Consider the following 13440-nt stretch of genomic DNA (forward strand, 5'->3'; position numbering starts at 1 on the left):
AGAAATCAGTTTGTTGCTTTTATTCTTGCAGTGCAATTTGAGATTATTCCCAGTATGTACAGTATCCCACTACTCAGAAAAACACATTGTTCAATGTACAACATGCGACTGGAAAATGAGAAAAAAGTGCAAATTAACACCAAATCATTCAAATTTTCTCTACATTTCCTTCTTATAAAAAATACATTTTTCTCATCTTCTGTCTTTTTGTGAACATACTCCGTAAAGCGACACAACAAAGAGCCATCACAGTACATAAAACTGTAGTTACTTGTGTTTGGCACAATCACATTCACTTTAAACAACAAATTTGAGAAAAGCAGGCAGCATTATGAGATGTTCATTTCCTGTTTACTGATGTGGCGTGATGGAGCTCAATGGTAAACATATAAAATAAATAGTCAAATGTACACTTTGAGGGCTTTTTTTCCTTCCTTTGGCTTTCTAGTTATCTATCAGGAGCAGGTTTAGTACATATGCTCTGAAAACACAAATGAAACCTTTTGTGTCCCTTCTGACAAAGTAATTAAAGGTTCTCTTCATCTGATAAAAAGTGGTGCAAATGTGCATCATCAAGAACATCGAGAAACATTTGTTGAATTAGATTCTTTTGACCAGTTCATTACAAAGTCGTCCCCTTATTAGTGCTCTTCCAGGGTCAGTGTGCTGGAAAGTTTGAATGGCTATTAGAAACTGAGGTAACGCGCCCCTTTCAGCGTGCACTGCCGAGATACTCCTGCAGTGGGAAGTTGATCCCTTTTCAACAAACATTCTGCAAAAAAAAAAAAAAAAAAAAGGATTAACACAATAATCAAAACAGTTCAAAGAAAGTCTTTGAATCCTTTAAAGTGTTTCGTATTTTTGGATGACCTAAAGCATCATTAGAGATTCCAGTTAAGCCATCTGTACATCTGGTTTTTTCTTGCTTATCCAACTCTGACTGAAGGCTGTCCCAGCTGTGACAGGGCGAGAGGCGGGGCTACACCCCGGACATCTCGACAATCTGTCACAGTCTAACAGATGGACAATCATTTACACCTAGAGCCAATTCAGAAGTTTAACCTAGCATGCATGTCACTGGGCTGTGTGAGAACACACTCAAACACCACACAGGCAAGTGGATCTGGAGCCTACACCTTGTTGCTATGAGGCCATGGTGCTAACCACCATGCTGTCCCCCGATTCTCCTGTGTGTTTGTGGGTTCTCTCTGGCATCCTCCCATAGTCCTTTTTTAATTGAGATTTTCATAAAAGTAAAAATGAAGCAATGACAGTAGCATAAAAACAAATCCATATATGAGCTGAGAAGCAGGATGTAAAAAAGTGAAAACATACAAAGTCAGTGTGCTCATTGGTGGAGCTGCTCTCTCATTTTGGCTGCGATCTGCTCTCTCTTCTCGCAGTGCTTTCTCAGGTCTTTGACCTCCACCGGGAGCATGCTGTTCCACATCGTAAGCACAGACTCTTCATCTGACAGCCGAGACAAACAAACACTTTGAACAGATGAAGAAAAAAAAACCTGCACAGCAGGATCGCCGCTTTCAAGGTCGTGTGAGAAACAATGAACCGTCGGACTCACCATTTTGATTCTTGTGCTGAGTTTGTCTTCGGCCCAACACCAGCACCACATTCTCCCTGTTAAGTGTTTCTATTAAAAAAAACAGAAAAACAGAAAACTGCAACGTTTTCACACCGACTGACACAAACAAAGAATCAATGAACTTGGTCATCAATTTTTAATTTCTTCTTTAATTCAACTCTTATTTTTGGGGGGGCAAAATAATGTTGATGTGATATTTTTACTTTAAGCATTCTTCAATATGAACATGAAACGGCAGTGTGTGCAGGAAACACAATTTCAATCACATGTAATGTTTTAAGAGGTACTTCAACTGCCTAGTGTCCTGTTATCTGTTATCTCACAGTAACCATCAGCAGTAAGAAGATATTGGACCGCAGACGCCCTGCACATGAGCACATATCTGTGCACTGATGAGGGAGCTGTTCCACAAAATATTTTTCCACTTTTAATATACAATTTTAGACAACAACATCGAGCGACATCAGCAAGTATATAAGGTGCATAAATGTATGACGCTTCTGTTCCATTAAATGAATGCTGTGGTTGGCTTTATTATTATTACTGTAACAATACATCCACACCAACCAGGAACCGTGCGGATCTGCTAATCTGCCAGGAGAGTGGCATGAAATTAAAGGTCAAACTAAAAACAAAAAGGACCCACGTATGAGTGCAGATGCCATACAGCGGAGAGAATCACAGTGGGGCTCCATGACCTGCAGAATTTGGTGTTTGGGGAGCTCCAGTAGCAGCAGGTGGCCCCTTCTAGTGCCGATCCAGAGCATGGCGGCGCTTGGCAAGAGCAGGGCCTTCACTGTGGCCAAGGAGGGCGACGCCTCAGAGGGCAGCTCAGCTTCTCTGCCGTGCCCGCCTCTGTCACGTCTGCGGGGAACAGATGGCATTAGCATGCAGCTGCTGTTGTGTGGAAAACTATCTGAATTTTGAAAAACAGACTGACAACAGTCACCTGCAGTTTTCCTGCTCAGTTAATGTTCTTGCTAAGTGCTCGGTAATGTTTGGTGTCTTTTCAAAATCGCACGTTAATTTCAAACCGTGGGCTGCTCTGCATCATCTTTTACCTTTTGTTTCTGATCCCTGTGTTCTCATTCTCACTGTTTATTCAGTCAGTGTCTGCAGCTAATAATGCAAGAGATCTGCCTCTGCTGTTCCCTCTGGTTGGAGGGGGCCTGCTGTATGTCTGTATGCACTACATTCATACTCCAAAGACATGGAGTAGAAAAATACAGTTTTATTTAGTGGAAGTTAACAGTCACTGCGACTTTGTAACTGCAGAAAAATTTCCGTATGTCAGTGTGTGTCACGTGCGAGCGTACCTAATAATCTGAGCACAGTCAATACAGTCCACCATCCTCTCGCTCCTCTTGTCCCAAACCTCAACAGTTGTTGTCCTGGCTTTGCTGAGGTACACGTATTTATCCACAACCATACGATACACACACGCCTCGCTCCCCAGTGACCGCTGCTGGCTGAAGGGCGTACGCGCACACACGAACACACAAAGACACAGAATTTTGCTGTTACGCAATCAGTTGTAAAGAAGTCCAGATGAGACATTCACATGACCATTTCCAAGTGTTTTGTGTCTTTTTAAAAGACAACTCCTGAAACATTTTGATCACACTTCATACTTTCTAATCTTCATAGCACCTTGAAAACGACACTCCATTCATATATTATGTAAATGGAGCTGGAATATATCATATATATGCATTTGTTTACAGAACGAGCTGCCTGACATTCCCACACAGACTTACTGAGAAAAGAGGTTCGGTCTTGTGTCGATGGACTTGCAGACATCATAGTCAGTGGTGAAGGAAAGGATCTTGGATCCGCAGCCGGCCCACACAGACCTGCTGTCCAGTGAATGCACCGACTGGCCCAAACACATGACCGGAGTGTTGACGTGGCCCACACTGAGCGTTTTAACCGGTTGGCCGTTCTCCTGCTAAAAAACAAGAATTCCAGCTGATAAATGTGCACAATTAGCATGTATCAGAATATCATCCGTTAAACAATCAAAAAAGGGCTTTTTCTTTATCCTTGAATACTTACCTTGAGCACAGAGTCCTCATAAATGCTAAGAATTCCATCTGCTGTCCCAACCAGCAAATAATTCTTTCTTTGACTAAAAACAAACAAATTTTAAAAAAGAGATCAACAGGGAACATATAGAAGTGGTTATAATACGACCTAAACCGGAACTGCAGCAGTTCACAGTGCACTTTTTCACATGCTTACGTGCGTCGAGGGTGTACGTGGAAGTACAGTGATGTGACGGCGTCGGTGACCCTTTGCAGGTGGTGCCAAGTCGACGTGTCTCGACTGTTGATGACCACTAAAGAGCCAGACTGGGTGCCTGCCACCAGCCAATCGCTGTCCTCGTTTGGGATTTGGACAGTCACGAGGCACAGGACGGGACTGGTGTCGACCTCGAATGAACCAGCCTGTGAATGCAAATTATAATTCCATGATAAGAGAATCATTTTTACAGGGATTATAATGTATGAGATCTCAAAGAAGATGTAAAGAAACAAGACGCTAAATGAATTAAATTGCATCAAACGTGTGAAATCAAAAACTTTCAATTCAGTTTCATTTATATAGCACCAAATCACAGTAACAGTTGCTTCAAGGTGTTTTATATTGTTTTTGTTTCTTTTTTTCGTCTGTCCCGTTTGGTTCTTTTGCCATCAGAATTATTGTCTAAAGGCAAAGAAAGATGCCCAACGGAAAGGTGTTTTATATTGTAAAGCAAACACCCTACACTAATACAGAGAAAACCCCAACAATCAGCTGACCCTCCTTCTGAGCAAGCACTTGATAACAGTGGGAAGGAAAAACTTCTTTTTAACAAGAAGAAACCTCCAGCAGAACAAGGTTCAGGGAGGGGCAGCCCTCTGCCACATTAACATTGTGTATCAGTACCTGTGTAGCGACCGTGTTGGTGTTCAGGTCCACAGCTGTGATGGATCCCTTCTTCTGGGTCCTGCTGCCTCCACCAAGCCAGACCCGGTGGCTGGAAGAATTGCTGTCGGCGGTGCGAGAGCTCAGAATGAAGCACTCGGCACTCAAAACCCCGGGAACCACAAGCTCCCTCATAAGACACAGCATTTCACCTGAATTCAACCTGTCAAACACCTCCACCCATAACACACACACACACACACACACACACACAGACACACACACAAAAGCCTCTTAATTGTGTATCACTCAAGTAGGACTAAAAATCATAATCGAGTTAAATTTAAATCTGCTGCTTGCACTTCTGCATTTCTGTTACATAGTATCCACTTTAATGCCACTAGGGGGCGGTGGCACCACCACCATCACCTTTCTCAGATAGAAAAGGTGAACAAGCTGGTTACACAGTCTGCGGGTCCTAACCTGAGCAGAAGTGGGTCGATCCTGTGGGCTCTCCCTCAGACATTCCTTTATTAGAACCTGAAAGCTGGGCCAAGGTGAGCAACCGTAGTGTTTTACTGGATCTGTAGAAGAAGTAATGCACACTTCAGTGAATTCTCTTTAACTTGTGAAATATATAAAACAACACATATAATGCAAATCCAATTCAAATATACTAGTATAGAAACTGAGTACTACTTTGCCTTCTTTTAAATTAATGTGGCTTTAATGTCAAGCATTTAGTTACTTGTACGTGGTCATTATTAGTACCATGTCTGAGGTGGCTCTCTTTTTCTTAACATTCACTGTCAGTGATTATAGGTGAACTGTCGCATTCCCACCTGGCAGCTTTCCCTGAACTGCAATTTCATCAAACTCGCTGGGAAACTTCATGCCGTCTAAAATGCGCTCGCCACGGGTCATCAGGTCGTAGAGCAGCAGGCCGAACGAGAACACGTCAGCCTGCTGATTATAAATCACATTACCTCGGGCGACCTCTGGAGCTCGGAAACCTGTAATCAGTTGATAACAGTATAACATCATAAAGCAGTCCAATCAAAGTGGACAAAAAAACAACAACACAAAGACAAATATGTCTTCAAAATCTGATTTTAAAAATAATTTAATATTCTGATCGCATGATCAATGAAATAATAATTGAAAAAAAAAACCAAAAAACAGGCACTTTGGACTCTGACCTGCTGTCCCCTCAGAGCTTCTTACTCCCATGCTGCAGCAGTACTGAGCGATGCCGTAGTCTGTGATCTTGGCGATGATGTCAGAGTCGGTCTTCAGGTTGAACAGGAGGATGTTGTGAGGCTTCAGATCCCGATAGATGATCATGGCTGAGTGAAGGTACCTGATCACACAGGTTTGACAAAGAAACAGCAGGTAAGTCGATTTCTGTACTTTACACGAGCATTTAAATCTGATTTAGAGATATTTAAAGTTATTATGGTGGTTAAAATCTAAAACACAATCTTAAAATTAGTTGATGATTATGTGAAGAATTTCTTGATGCTGGGTTAAGATAACATGTCAACAGCTCTTCGTTCTACCTGAGCCCATCAGCCACCTGCAGGGCAATCCTGTGCTGGAGCTTTTGGTTGAAGCTAACGTTCTTGTTTTCGAAAAGGGAATCCAGAGAGCTGCGCAGAGCCAGCTCCATCACCAGGACCTGAGGAGTCGAGCCGGCTGCCAGCAGGGTCACCAGGCTGGGGTGACGGAGGCGGCCCAAAACGACTAATTCCTGAAAAACAGGGAGAAATGTGAATCGATGAAGGCAAAATGCATCAAAAGTTTAGCTCTGAAATGGCTGGTGACATTTGTCATTTCTTAAAGATACAAAAGACACAGAGGTCAGGTAGATGTGCAACTCTTCCTGCTGAAACAATGTATGATGTCTAATCACTGCTGAGCCACAAGGACAGTGAAAACACAGGTGTCTGGGACACAGAGATGTTAGGAAGAGGAATGTTGGGACTTTGGTAAGCAAAGTTTCAGTGGTACCTGTCTGAGGAGTCTGTAGATGTAAAGCTCAGAAGCATGCTTGTTGAATATCTTCACAGCTACGTCTTCGTTCTTATAGACGCCTCGATAGACAGTTCCAAAGCCACCGTCCCCTGTTAACAAAACCAATATGAAAGAATTAAGAAACAAAAATGAAACTAAAACAAGAAGGTTCAAAATTAAAAATGGTGCTTTTAACAATCTGCTTTTTCATAAAAAACAGAAATTATCGGGACATTACACAGCCGTACCCAGTCTGTTCTCTAAAGACAGATCTACATCCAGTTCTTCACTGTCAAGTGTTGTTCCTGCAGGCTGGTCACTCAATAACAGATCAGGGGCTGTTTGAAAGACGGGAAGAGTGCAGGGCCGATTTTCTGCGCTCGCTCGCAAGAAATCTACAATCAACAAAGTTATCATTTTAGACTTCTTGAATCCATGACAGTAATACAAAACTGACCTGACTAAGTAAACAATACAAGTGCTGATGTTTTAGTGCACACACCTGTAAAAATGTCTTCCAGGGGAATCTTCCTCCACTCCTGCCCATCCTCTGGGCTGTACAGAGCCCACTTCTTCAGCAGAGCTTCTCCACTGCCGTGCATGTCGGTGTTTAGCAGGCCGGGAAACCATTCCTCCAGCAGGGAGTCAATATGATCCACCACCTGACCCAGCAGCAGCCGGCCTGGGGGAATGCAAATGAGGGCTTACAAAGGAGTGAAAACTGTTAAGACAACAATCGCAGACACCTCCACAACTCATAGTAATAATTATCAGTACTGTAATGCATTTTCAGCCCTGGATGTCATAGTGTTGGTAATGCCGATAATGTGTGTTTTTTTAAGCCATTTTTATGAAGGTTCATTGTAACTAACCCACAAATGGAAGTTTCATTTAACTGTAACACCACCATAGAGTTACACCACCCTGAGCTCGTCCGATCTCGCCTCAGCTCTCTGTGGTCATTGTCTTTTTATTGCTTTCAAACACTGGATATTTCAGGATAATTATCATCCTTAAATACTACAGCACCTTTGCATGATGCGGGCACGGTTATTCTGACACAGCTGGAGGGATTTTCCTCCACCAGACAGTACGCCTCCTGGGACCAGTTCAGGTAAATTCCTCTCCTCCAGTAGATCCGGTTGGGTCGGACCATTTTTTCTGGATAGCACAGAGTGTGAAATGCATTCAGTTAACAATTGGCTTCTTTAAATATTGCACTGAAGAAGTCAACTGATGTACTGGTGTATGTTTAATTTACCCCTTCCACAAAGCAAGTAGGAGGATGTTTCTAGCAGGCGGCTGATCTGCCGAGACCAGTAATCCATGGGGAAGTACGGCATCTCATACAGTCGGACGATCACCTCAGAGTTCTCACAGTGAGGCAGTTCTATGACGGGTCTGTGTTTGGACAAGCTGTGGATTATGGGTTGAGTGGTTAGCGTGTGTGAAGCAGTTATTTGTTGCTTGTATTTCCACAAAGACACAGCCTACCTGCTGGGTACCAGCAGCTGGTCCTCGCCAAACGGAAGAGCAATCTGAAACTTCTCCAGCAGCTTCAAGAACTGTGTCAGGTGACTCTTCGGGAAACACTTCGTCTCAGACAGAAACTTTTCCACGACAGAGCGCTGGACCACTCCTTTAGGATGCTCCCAGTAGCCACAGCTCTTTAAGGTCAGTTTCTGCACAGAGGAAAGATAACACAAGCATCTGTGCATTCAACAATTCTCACACGGCCATCCTCCAAGTTCCAAACCTCTCTCTAACTCCTCATCATCATCATCATTGTCGTCATATTATGATGCTAGAAGGACAAATACAGAAAGTCTTTACCACCTTAAGGTTCAAGATTGAATCCCTTTATTGGGTCATATTTAGATTGTAAAGTTCTAATTAAGCCCATTTTAGTGTAATTTTCAACTGTGGTTTGTCTCTGTTCTTGCTGCTTTAACACAGTAATTTCCAACTTTTGGGATGAATAAACTATTTTCTTTTTCTCAAAAACCTAAAAAAAAACCTAAAAAAAAAAAACACAAAACCAAATGCATGTGATTCATAACAAGAAGGGCTACCTGTGAGATGACACTGCATAGCCACTGTGGGTCAATAAAGTAAAGCTCCTGAAGCTCAAGTGCAGGATCATCGAAGTGCAATAGAACACCTGCAGTGACAAAGATGCAACAAAACTTGTCAGATGGAGACGCAAAGTGAAAACACACTCAAGCTGGATATCCAAGCTACTCTGCAGGATATCACTGTGTGAGTGTGAAAGTGCTGAGGCAAAGCTGCTATTTTATTTTCAAAACTAAAAATTCAGTTGAAAAGTGCTTGCTTTATTAGCCTAATTCAGACTGACCGACTTCGCTGAGGAAGTGGATGGCATGAGGGAGCTCAGCTTCCTCCAGCTGCAGCTGACTGTCTTGGATGAGCTGCAGGAGCTCATGGTGCCTGAGGACAGGGAACTCTGGAGGAACCCTGGCTCTTTCCTGAAGAATCCGGCGCTCCAGCTCCACGTAGCTGTCTGGCACCAGCTGACCCATCACAGGCTGGTCTTGTATCTATGAGGGGAACAGGATATGAATGCCTTCATTACCTCCCTTGGCACAGAATAAACTGGAGTATGTATATGAAATGAGATGAGATAATGTCATCCCACAGTTCGTAGTCAGACCATCCAGTCATTCGTGAAATCCCTTTAACATAATTGACAAAGTGGTGCAGATCATGTAAATGATAATTAGAAGTGTGTTTTTAATTTCATTGCATAACTTACTGTTGCACAGCTAAACTATGACCATTAATCTGCAGTAATAAGATCTGGTTTTTCTCAACTTGTTGCATTATTTAAAGAAATTATTAGAATATACGCTCTCTAAATGAGGATTATGAGCTTTACTGATTGAACGGAGAGTATTTAAGGTTCTGTACAATTAAGTCCATTCATTTTTTGCAGCCTTTAGGAATATTATTTAATTAGTTAGTTCAAGAGATGAATTGAGGGAATTTTACATTTCATATAGATTGTGGGGGAAATTAGTGTGAATTTGCAGGGCAATCTACTCCCTATGTGCCAGTTCACATACAAAGACCCAAGCAGTGTTTTCAATAATGACAAGTAAGAGCAGCGCAAACTTCCAGTTTAAACACTGGGTACAGCTGCTGACTGTGTGGCTTTCAAGAGACTTGAGAGACTCCAGAGGACTCTCCAGAGGAGAGTTACGCAATTACAAACTGCTCCACCATGGAAACGTGTAAAGAGCTGACCAATGGCTTATTCCAGGAAGCAGGTTTAGCTAACAACTCAGTCACCGTGAACTTCACCTGCTCCCCGGCAGGTTTTCTTCAACAAACTCTGAGTGTCTCTCTAACTGGTTCCCTCCTGCACCTGAACCAGCAGACAGACACCTCCGATTCACTTCCTCATGCTTAAAGTCACAGCTCAAAGACCTGACAAATTAATTCATTTGATGAAGCTTATGTATTGTTTTTGTCTTTTCACACACACAGAAATCCCAGTTAGGCATGAGTTTGCTATGCCTAACCTCTGCACCTTTCCCTGACCTAATGATGATTTCCATCGAGGTCAAAGAGAAGCAGTTAGGAAAGGATGATATGAGATCATCTTTTTGAATTATTCCAAAAAGATGATCTCCTTAGTCTCCTTATGTTTCCTTTTACCTTGAAGCTGGTGACCTCCCGGACAATGGCCTTGCGGAGTCTGGCGATGGCATCTGAGTCCTCACAGACTGAGACCATGTAATAATCCCTGATAATAGGGAAGCCTTGGTGGGTCAGGAGCTCCTGTCTGATTTTGCTCAGGCAGTTCTGCAGCTGTGAGTCCTCACTCACATCTGTATGGGTTCCCACTAGAATGACTGGAGACAGCGGTGCTACTGCCTGAAGAAAATAAACAAATGAATAGAAGATACATTAAAATATCCAGATGAACTGTTAACTTACAGTGGGGCAAAAAAGTATTTAGTCAGCCACCGATTGTGCAAGTTCCCCCACTTAAAATGATGACAGAGGTCAGTAATTTGCACCAGAGGTACACTTCAACTGTGAGAGACAGAATGTGAAAAAAAAATCCATGAATCCACATGGTAGGATTTGTAAAGAATTTATTCGTAAATCAGGGTGGAAAATAAGTATTTGGTCACCTCAAACAAGGAAAATCTCTGGCTCTCACAGACCTGTAACGTCTTCTGTAAGAAGCTTTTCTGTCCCCCACACGTTACCTGTATGAATGGCACCTGTTTGAACTCATCATCTGTATAAAAGACACCTGTCCACAGCCTCAAACAGTCAGACTCCAAACTCCGCCATGGCCAAGACCAAAGAGCTTTCGAAGGACACCAGGAAAAGTATTGTAGACCTGCACCAGACTGGGAAGAGTGAATCTACAATAGGCAAGCAGCTTGGTGTGAAAAAATCAACTGTGGGAGCAATCATCAGAAAATGGAAGACATACAAGACCACTGATAATCTCCCTCGATCTGGGGCTCCACGCAAGATCTCATCCCGTGGGGTCAAAATGATCATGAGAACGGTGAGCAAAGATCCCAGAACCACACGGGGGGACCTGGTGAATGACCTGCAGAGAGCTGGGACCAAAGTAACAAAGGTCACCATCAGTAACACACTACAACGGCAGGGAATCAAATCCCGCAGTGCCAGACGTGTTCCGCTGCTGAAGCCAGTGCATGTCCAGGCCCGTCTGAAGTTTGCCAGAGAGCACATGGATGATACAGCAGAGGATTGGGAGAATGTCATGTGGTCAGATGAAACCAAAGTAGAACTTTTTGGTATAAACTCAACTCGTCGTGTTTGGAGGAAGAAGAATACTGAGTTGCATCCCAAGAACACCATACCTACTGTGAAGCATGGGGGTGGAAACATCATGCTATGGGGCTGTTTTTCTGCCAAGGGGACAGGACGACTGATCCGTGTTAAGGACAGAATGAATGGGGCCATGTATCGTGAGATTTTGAGCCAAAACCTCCTTCCATCAGTGAGAACTTTGAAGATGAAACGAGGCTGGGTCTTCCAACATGACAATGATCCAAAACACACCGCCCGGGCAGCAAAGGAGTGGCTCCGTAAGCAGCATTTGAAAGTCCTGGAGTGGCCTAGCCAGTCTCCAGACCTCAACCCCATAGAAAATCTGTGGCGGGAGTTGAAAGTCCGTGTTGCTCGGCGACAGCCCCAAAACATCACTGCTCTCGAGAAGATCTGCATGGATGAATGGGCCAAAATACCAGCTACTGTGTGTGCAAACCTGGTAAAGACCTATAGTAGACGTTTGACCTCTGTTATTGCCAACAAAGGTTATGTTACAAAGTATTGAGTTGTATTTTTGTTATTGACCAAATACTTATTTTCCACCCTGATTTACGAATAAATTCTTTACAAATCCTACCATGTGGATTCATGGATTTTTTTTTCACATTCTGTCTCTCACAGTTGAAGTGTACCTCTGGTGCAAATTACTGACCTCTGTCATCATTTTAGGTGGGGGAACTTGCACAATCGGTGGCTGACTAAATACTTTTTTGCCCCACTGTAAATGCTGCCCTACTGCAGACTCAGCTCAGATCAGGCCAGGAGAATGATTACAAGTTCACAGACTTTTATTTCTTATGACTAGATTTACTTTGATGTTGAAGAGCCAAGGTTTGAGAGCATCCACTTGACTAGTTCCCTTGCTGATGTTGTAAACTACCAGGTAAAGAGCTCTGGACGTCAGGAAGTGAGGGTGAGAACCACTGAACTCCTCTCCACCTGTGGGGTAAACATACGGGTAGGGCCTCAAAATCACAGCTGGTGTAATAAGATATCCAAATGTCAATTTATCTTTTCAGATTTTACAAGAGGGCCAACCTGAAAAGTCCCAGACATTCAACACCATTTTCTTCTTGTCTCTTTCCCTGACAGTCCAGTCGCGGACGTCAATACCAAAAGACGTCTGTTTTGAGTTCAGCTGAGAGCGTTTTAGCTTCATCAGCTGCTGGATCAGGCTGGTCTTTCCACTTCCTGCGTTCCCCACCACGATGAGCTTCATCCGATAGTATGGCACCGCCTTCTTCAGCCGCTGCTGAAGGAACCTGACAGGAGAGTATATATGGTTCTTTATACAAGATAACATAAAAAACAAACAAACAAACAAACAAAAAAAGCAGCAGAATGTCAACCCCGCCTGACCTGACTATGTCTTTTGTCTTGCTGCCAATGAGTTTGAGATCCAGCTGCAGCTGAAGGCCATCTAGTGGCAGGTCCCACAGTCTGCTCAGTTTTCCCATTTCATCTGGGAATGAGCGCAGGTTAGTGTTATGACTCACATCCAGGGAAGTCAGGCCTTCCAACAAGCCAATCTGGGGGGGGATCTGAATGCAAACAGCACAACCCTCAAAGACAACCCTTTACAACAATGTGTTGTTTACATTCTAGAAAGTGCTGTATACGCTCTCTTTTACCTCAGTGAGCCTATTGGCACTTAGGTGGAGTTTCTCCAGTCTGGTCCATTTGTGGATAGGTCCACTGAGATCCAGAGTCTGTATGCAGTTCTGACTGAACATCAGCTCTCTGATGATGCTGGACACCCAGGACGCCGGGCCAGGCAGGACAACGATGCTGTTGGTTCTCATATCGACTGACCGTAACCTAACAGGACGGATCGTGCAAGTAGAGAATCAGAATCTTTGAGGCTTTTTACAATTTTATTACTGATAGAACTTTTGAATTAAAATATAAGAACAGAAGGTGAGGATCTGGCTTACACTGGAAGTTCAAGTACAGCCTCGGGGATTGATGCAAAGCTATTGTTTGCAAGTTTTAGTGTCATAACCTTAGCTGGCAGACGGGACAGGGAACCTGGAGAACACAAAATAATGTTTCTACTTTAAAAAATATGATATAAATAC

At 43.2% G+C, this 13440-nt stretch overlaps 1 protein-coding gene across 3 annotated transcripts in view; it reads right to left on the reverse strand.

The window, feature by feature from the left end:
- Positions 1–5: 5 nt before the first annotated feature.
- The window catches only part of lrrk2 (leucine-rich repeat kinase 2), a 36482-nt gene continuing 23047 nt past the window's right edge, over positions 6–13440 (reverse strand). For 2 of the 3 annotated variants that reach the window (XM_080907528.1, XM_080907527.1), the window contains exons 26-52: positions 13297–13390; positions 12994–13180; positions 12722–12903; positions 12401–12624; positions 12174–12301; positions 10199–10417; positions 8877–9078; positions 8593–8681; positions 8015–8202; positions 7782–7936; positions 7550–7681; positions 7023–7202; positions 6769–6915; positions 6518–6630; positions 6067–6257; positions 5707–5867; positions 5350–5520; positions 4991–5091; positions 4529–4741; positions 3842–4047; positions 3656–3728; positions 3358–3548; positions 2917–3069; positions 2247–2464; positions 1580–1648; positions 1336–1470; positions 6–772 (exon numbers count right to left, since the gene is read on the reverse strand). In XM_080907528.1, coding sequence (XP_080763654.1) covers positions 1349–1470; positions 1580–1648; positions 2247–2464; positions 2917–3069; positions 3358–3548; positions 3656–3728; positions 3842–4047; positions 4529–4741; positions 4991–5091; positions 5350–5520; positions 5707–5867; positions 6067–6257; positions 6518–6630; positions 6769–6915; positions 7023–7202; positions 7550–7681; positions 7782–7936; positions 8015–8202; positions 8593–8681; positions 8877–9078; positions 10199–10417; positions 12174–12301; positions 12401–12624; positions 12722–12903; positions 12994–13180; positions 13297–13390 — 4109 coding nt within the window. In that variant the 3' untranslated portion in view covers positions 6–772; positions 1336–1348. The remainder of the gene's footprint in view (positions 773–1335; positions 1471–1579; positions 1649–2246; positions 2465–2916; positions 3070–3357; positions 3549–3655; positions 3729–3841; positions 4048–4528; positions 4742–4990; positions 5092–5349; positions 5521–5706; positions 5868–6066; positions 6258–6517; positions 6631–6768; positions 6916–7022; positions 7203–7549; positions 7682–7781; positions 7937–8014; positions 8203–8592; positions 8682–8876; positions 9079–10198; positions 10418–12173; positions 12302–12400; positions 12625–12721; positions 12904–12993; positions 13181–13296; positions 13391–13440) is intronic. The other variant, XM_080907529.1, reaches the window with a different exon arrangement.

The sequence above is a fragment of the Rhamphochromis sp. 'chilingali' genome, assembly GCF_963969265.1.
Source record: "Rhamphochromis sp. 'chilingali' genome assembly, chromosome: 2".
Lineage (NCBI taxonomy): Eukaryota > Metazoa > Chordata > Actinopteri > Cichliformes > Cichlidae > Rhamphochromis > Rhamphochromis sp. 'chilingali'.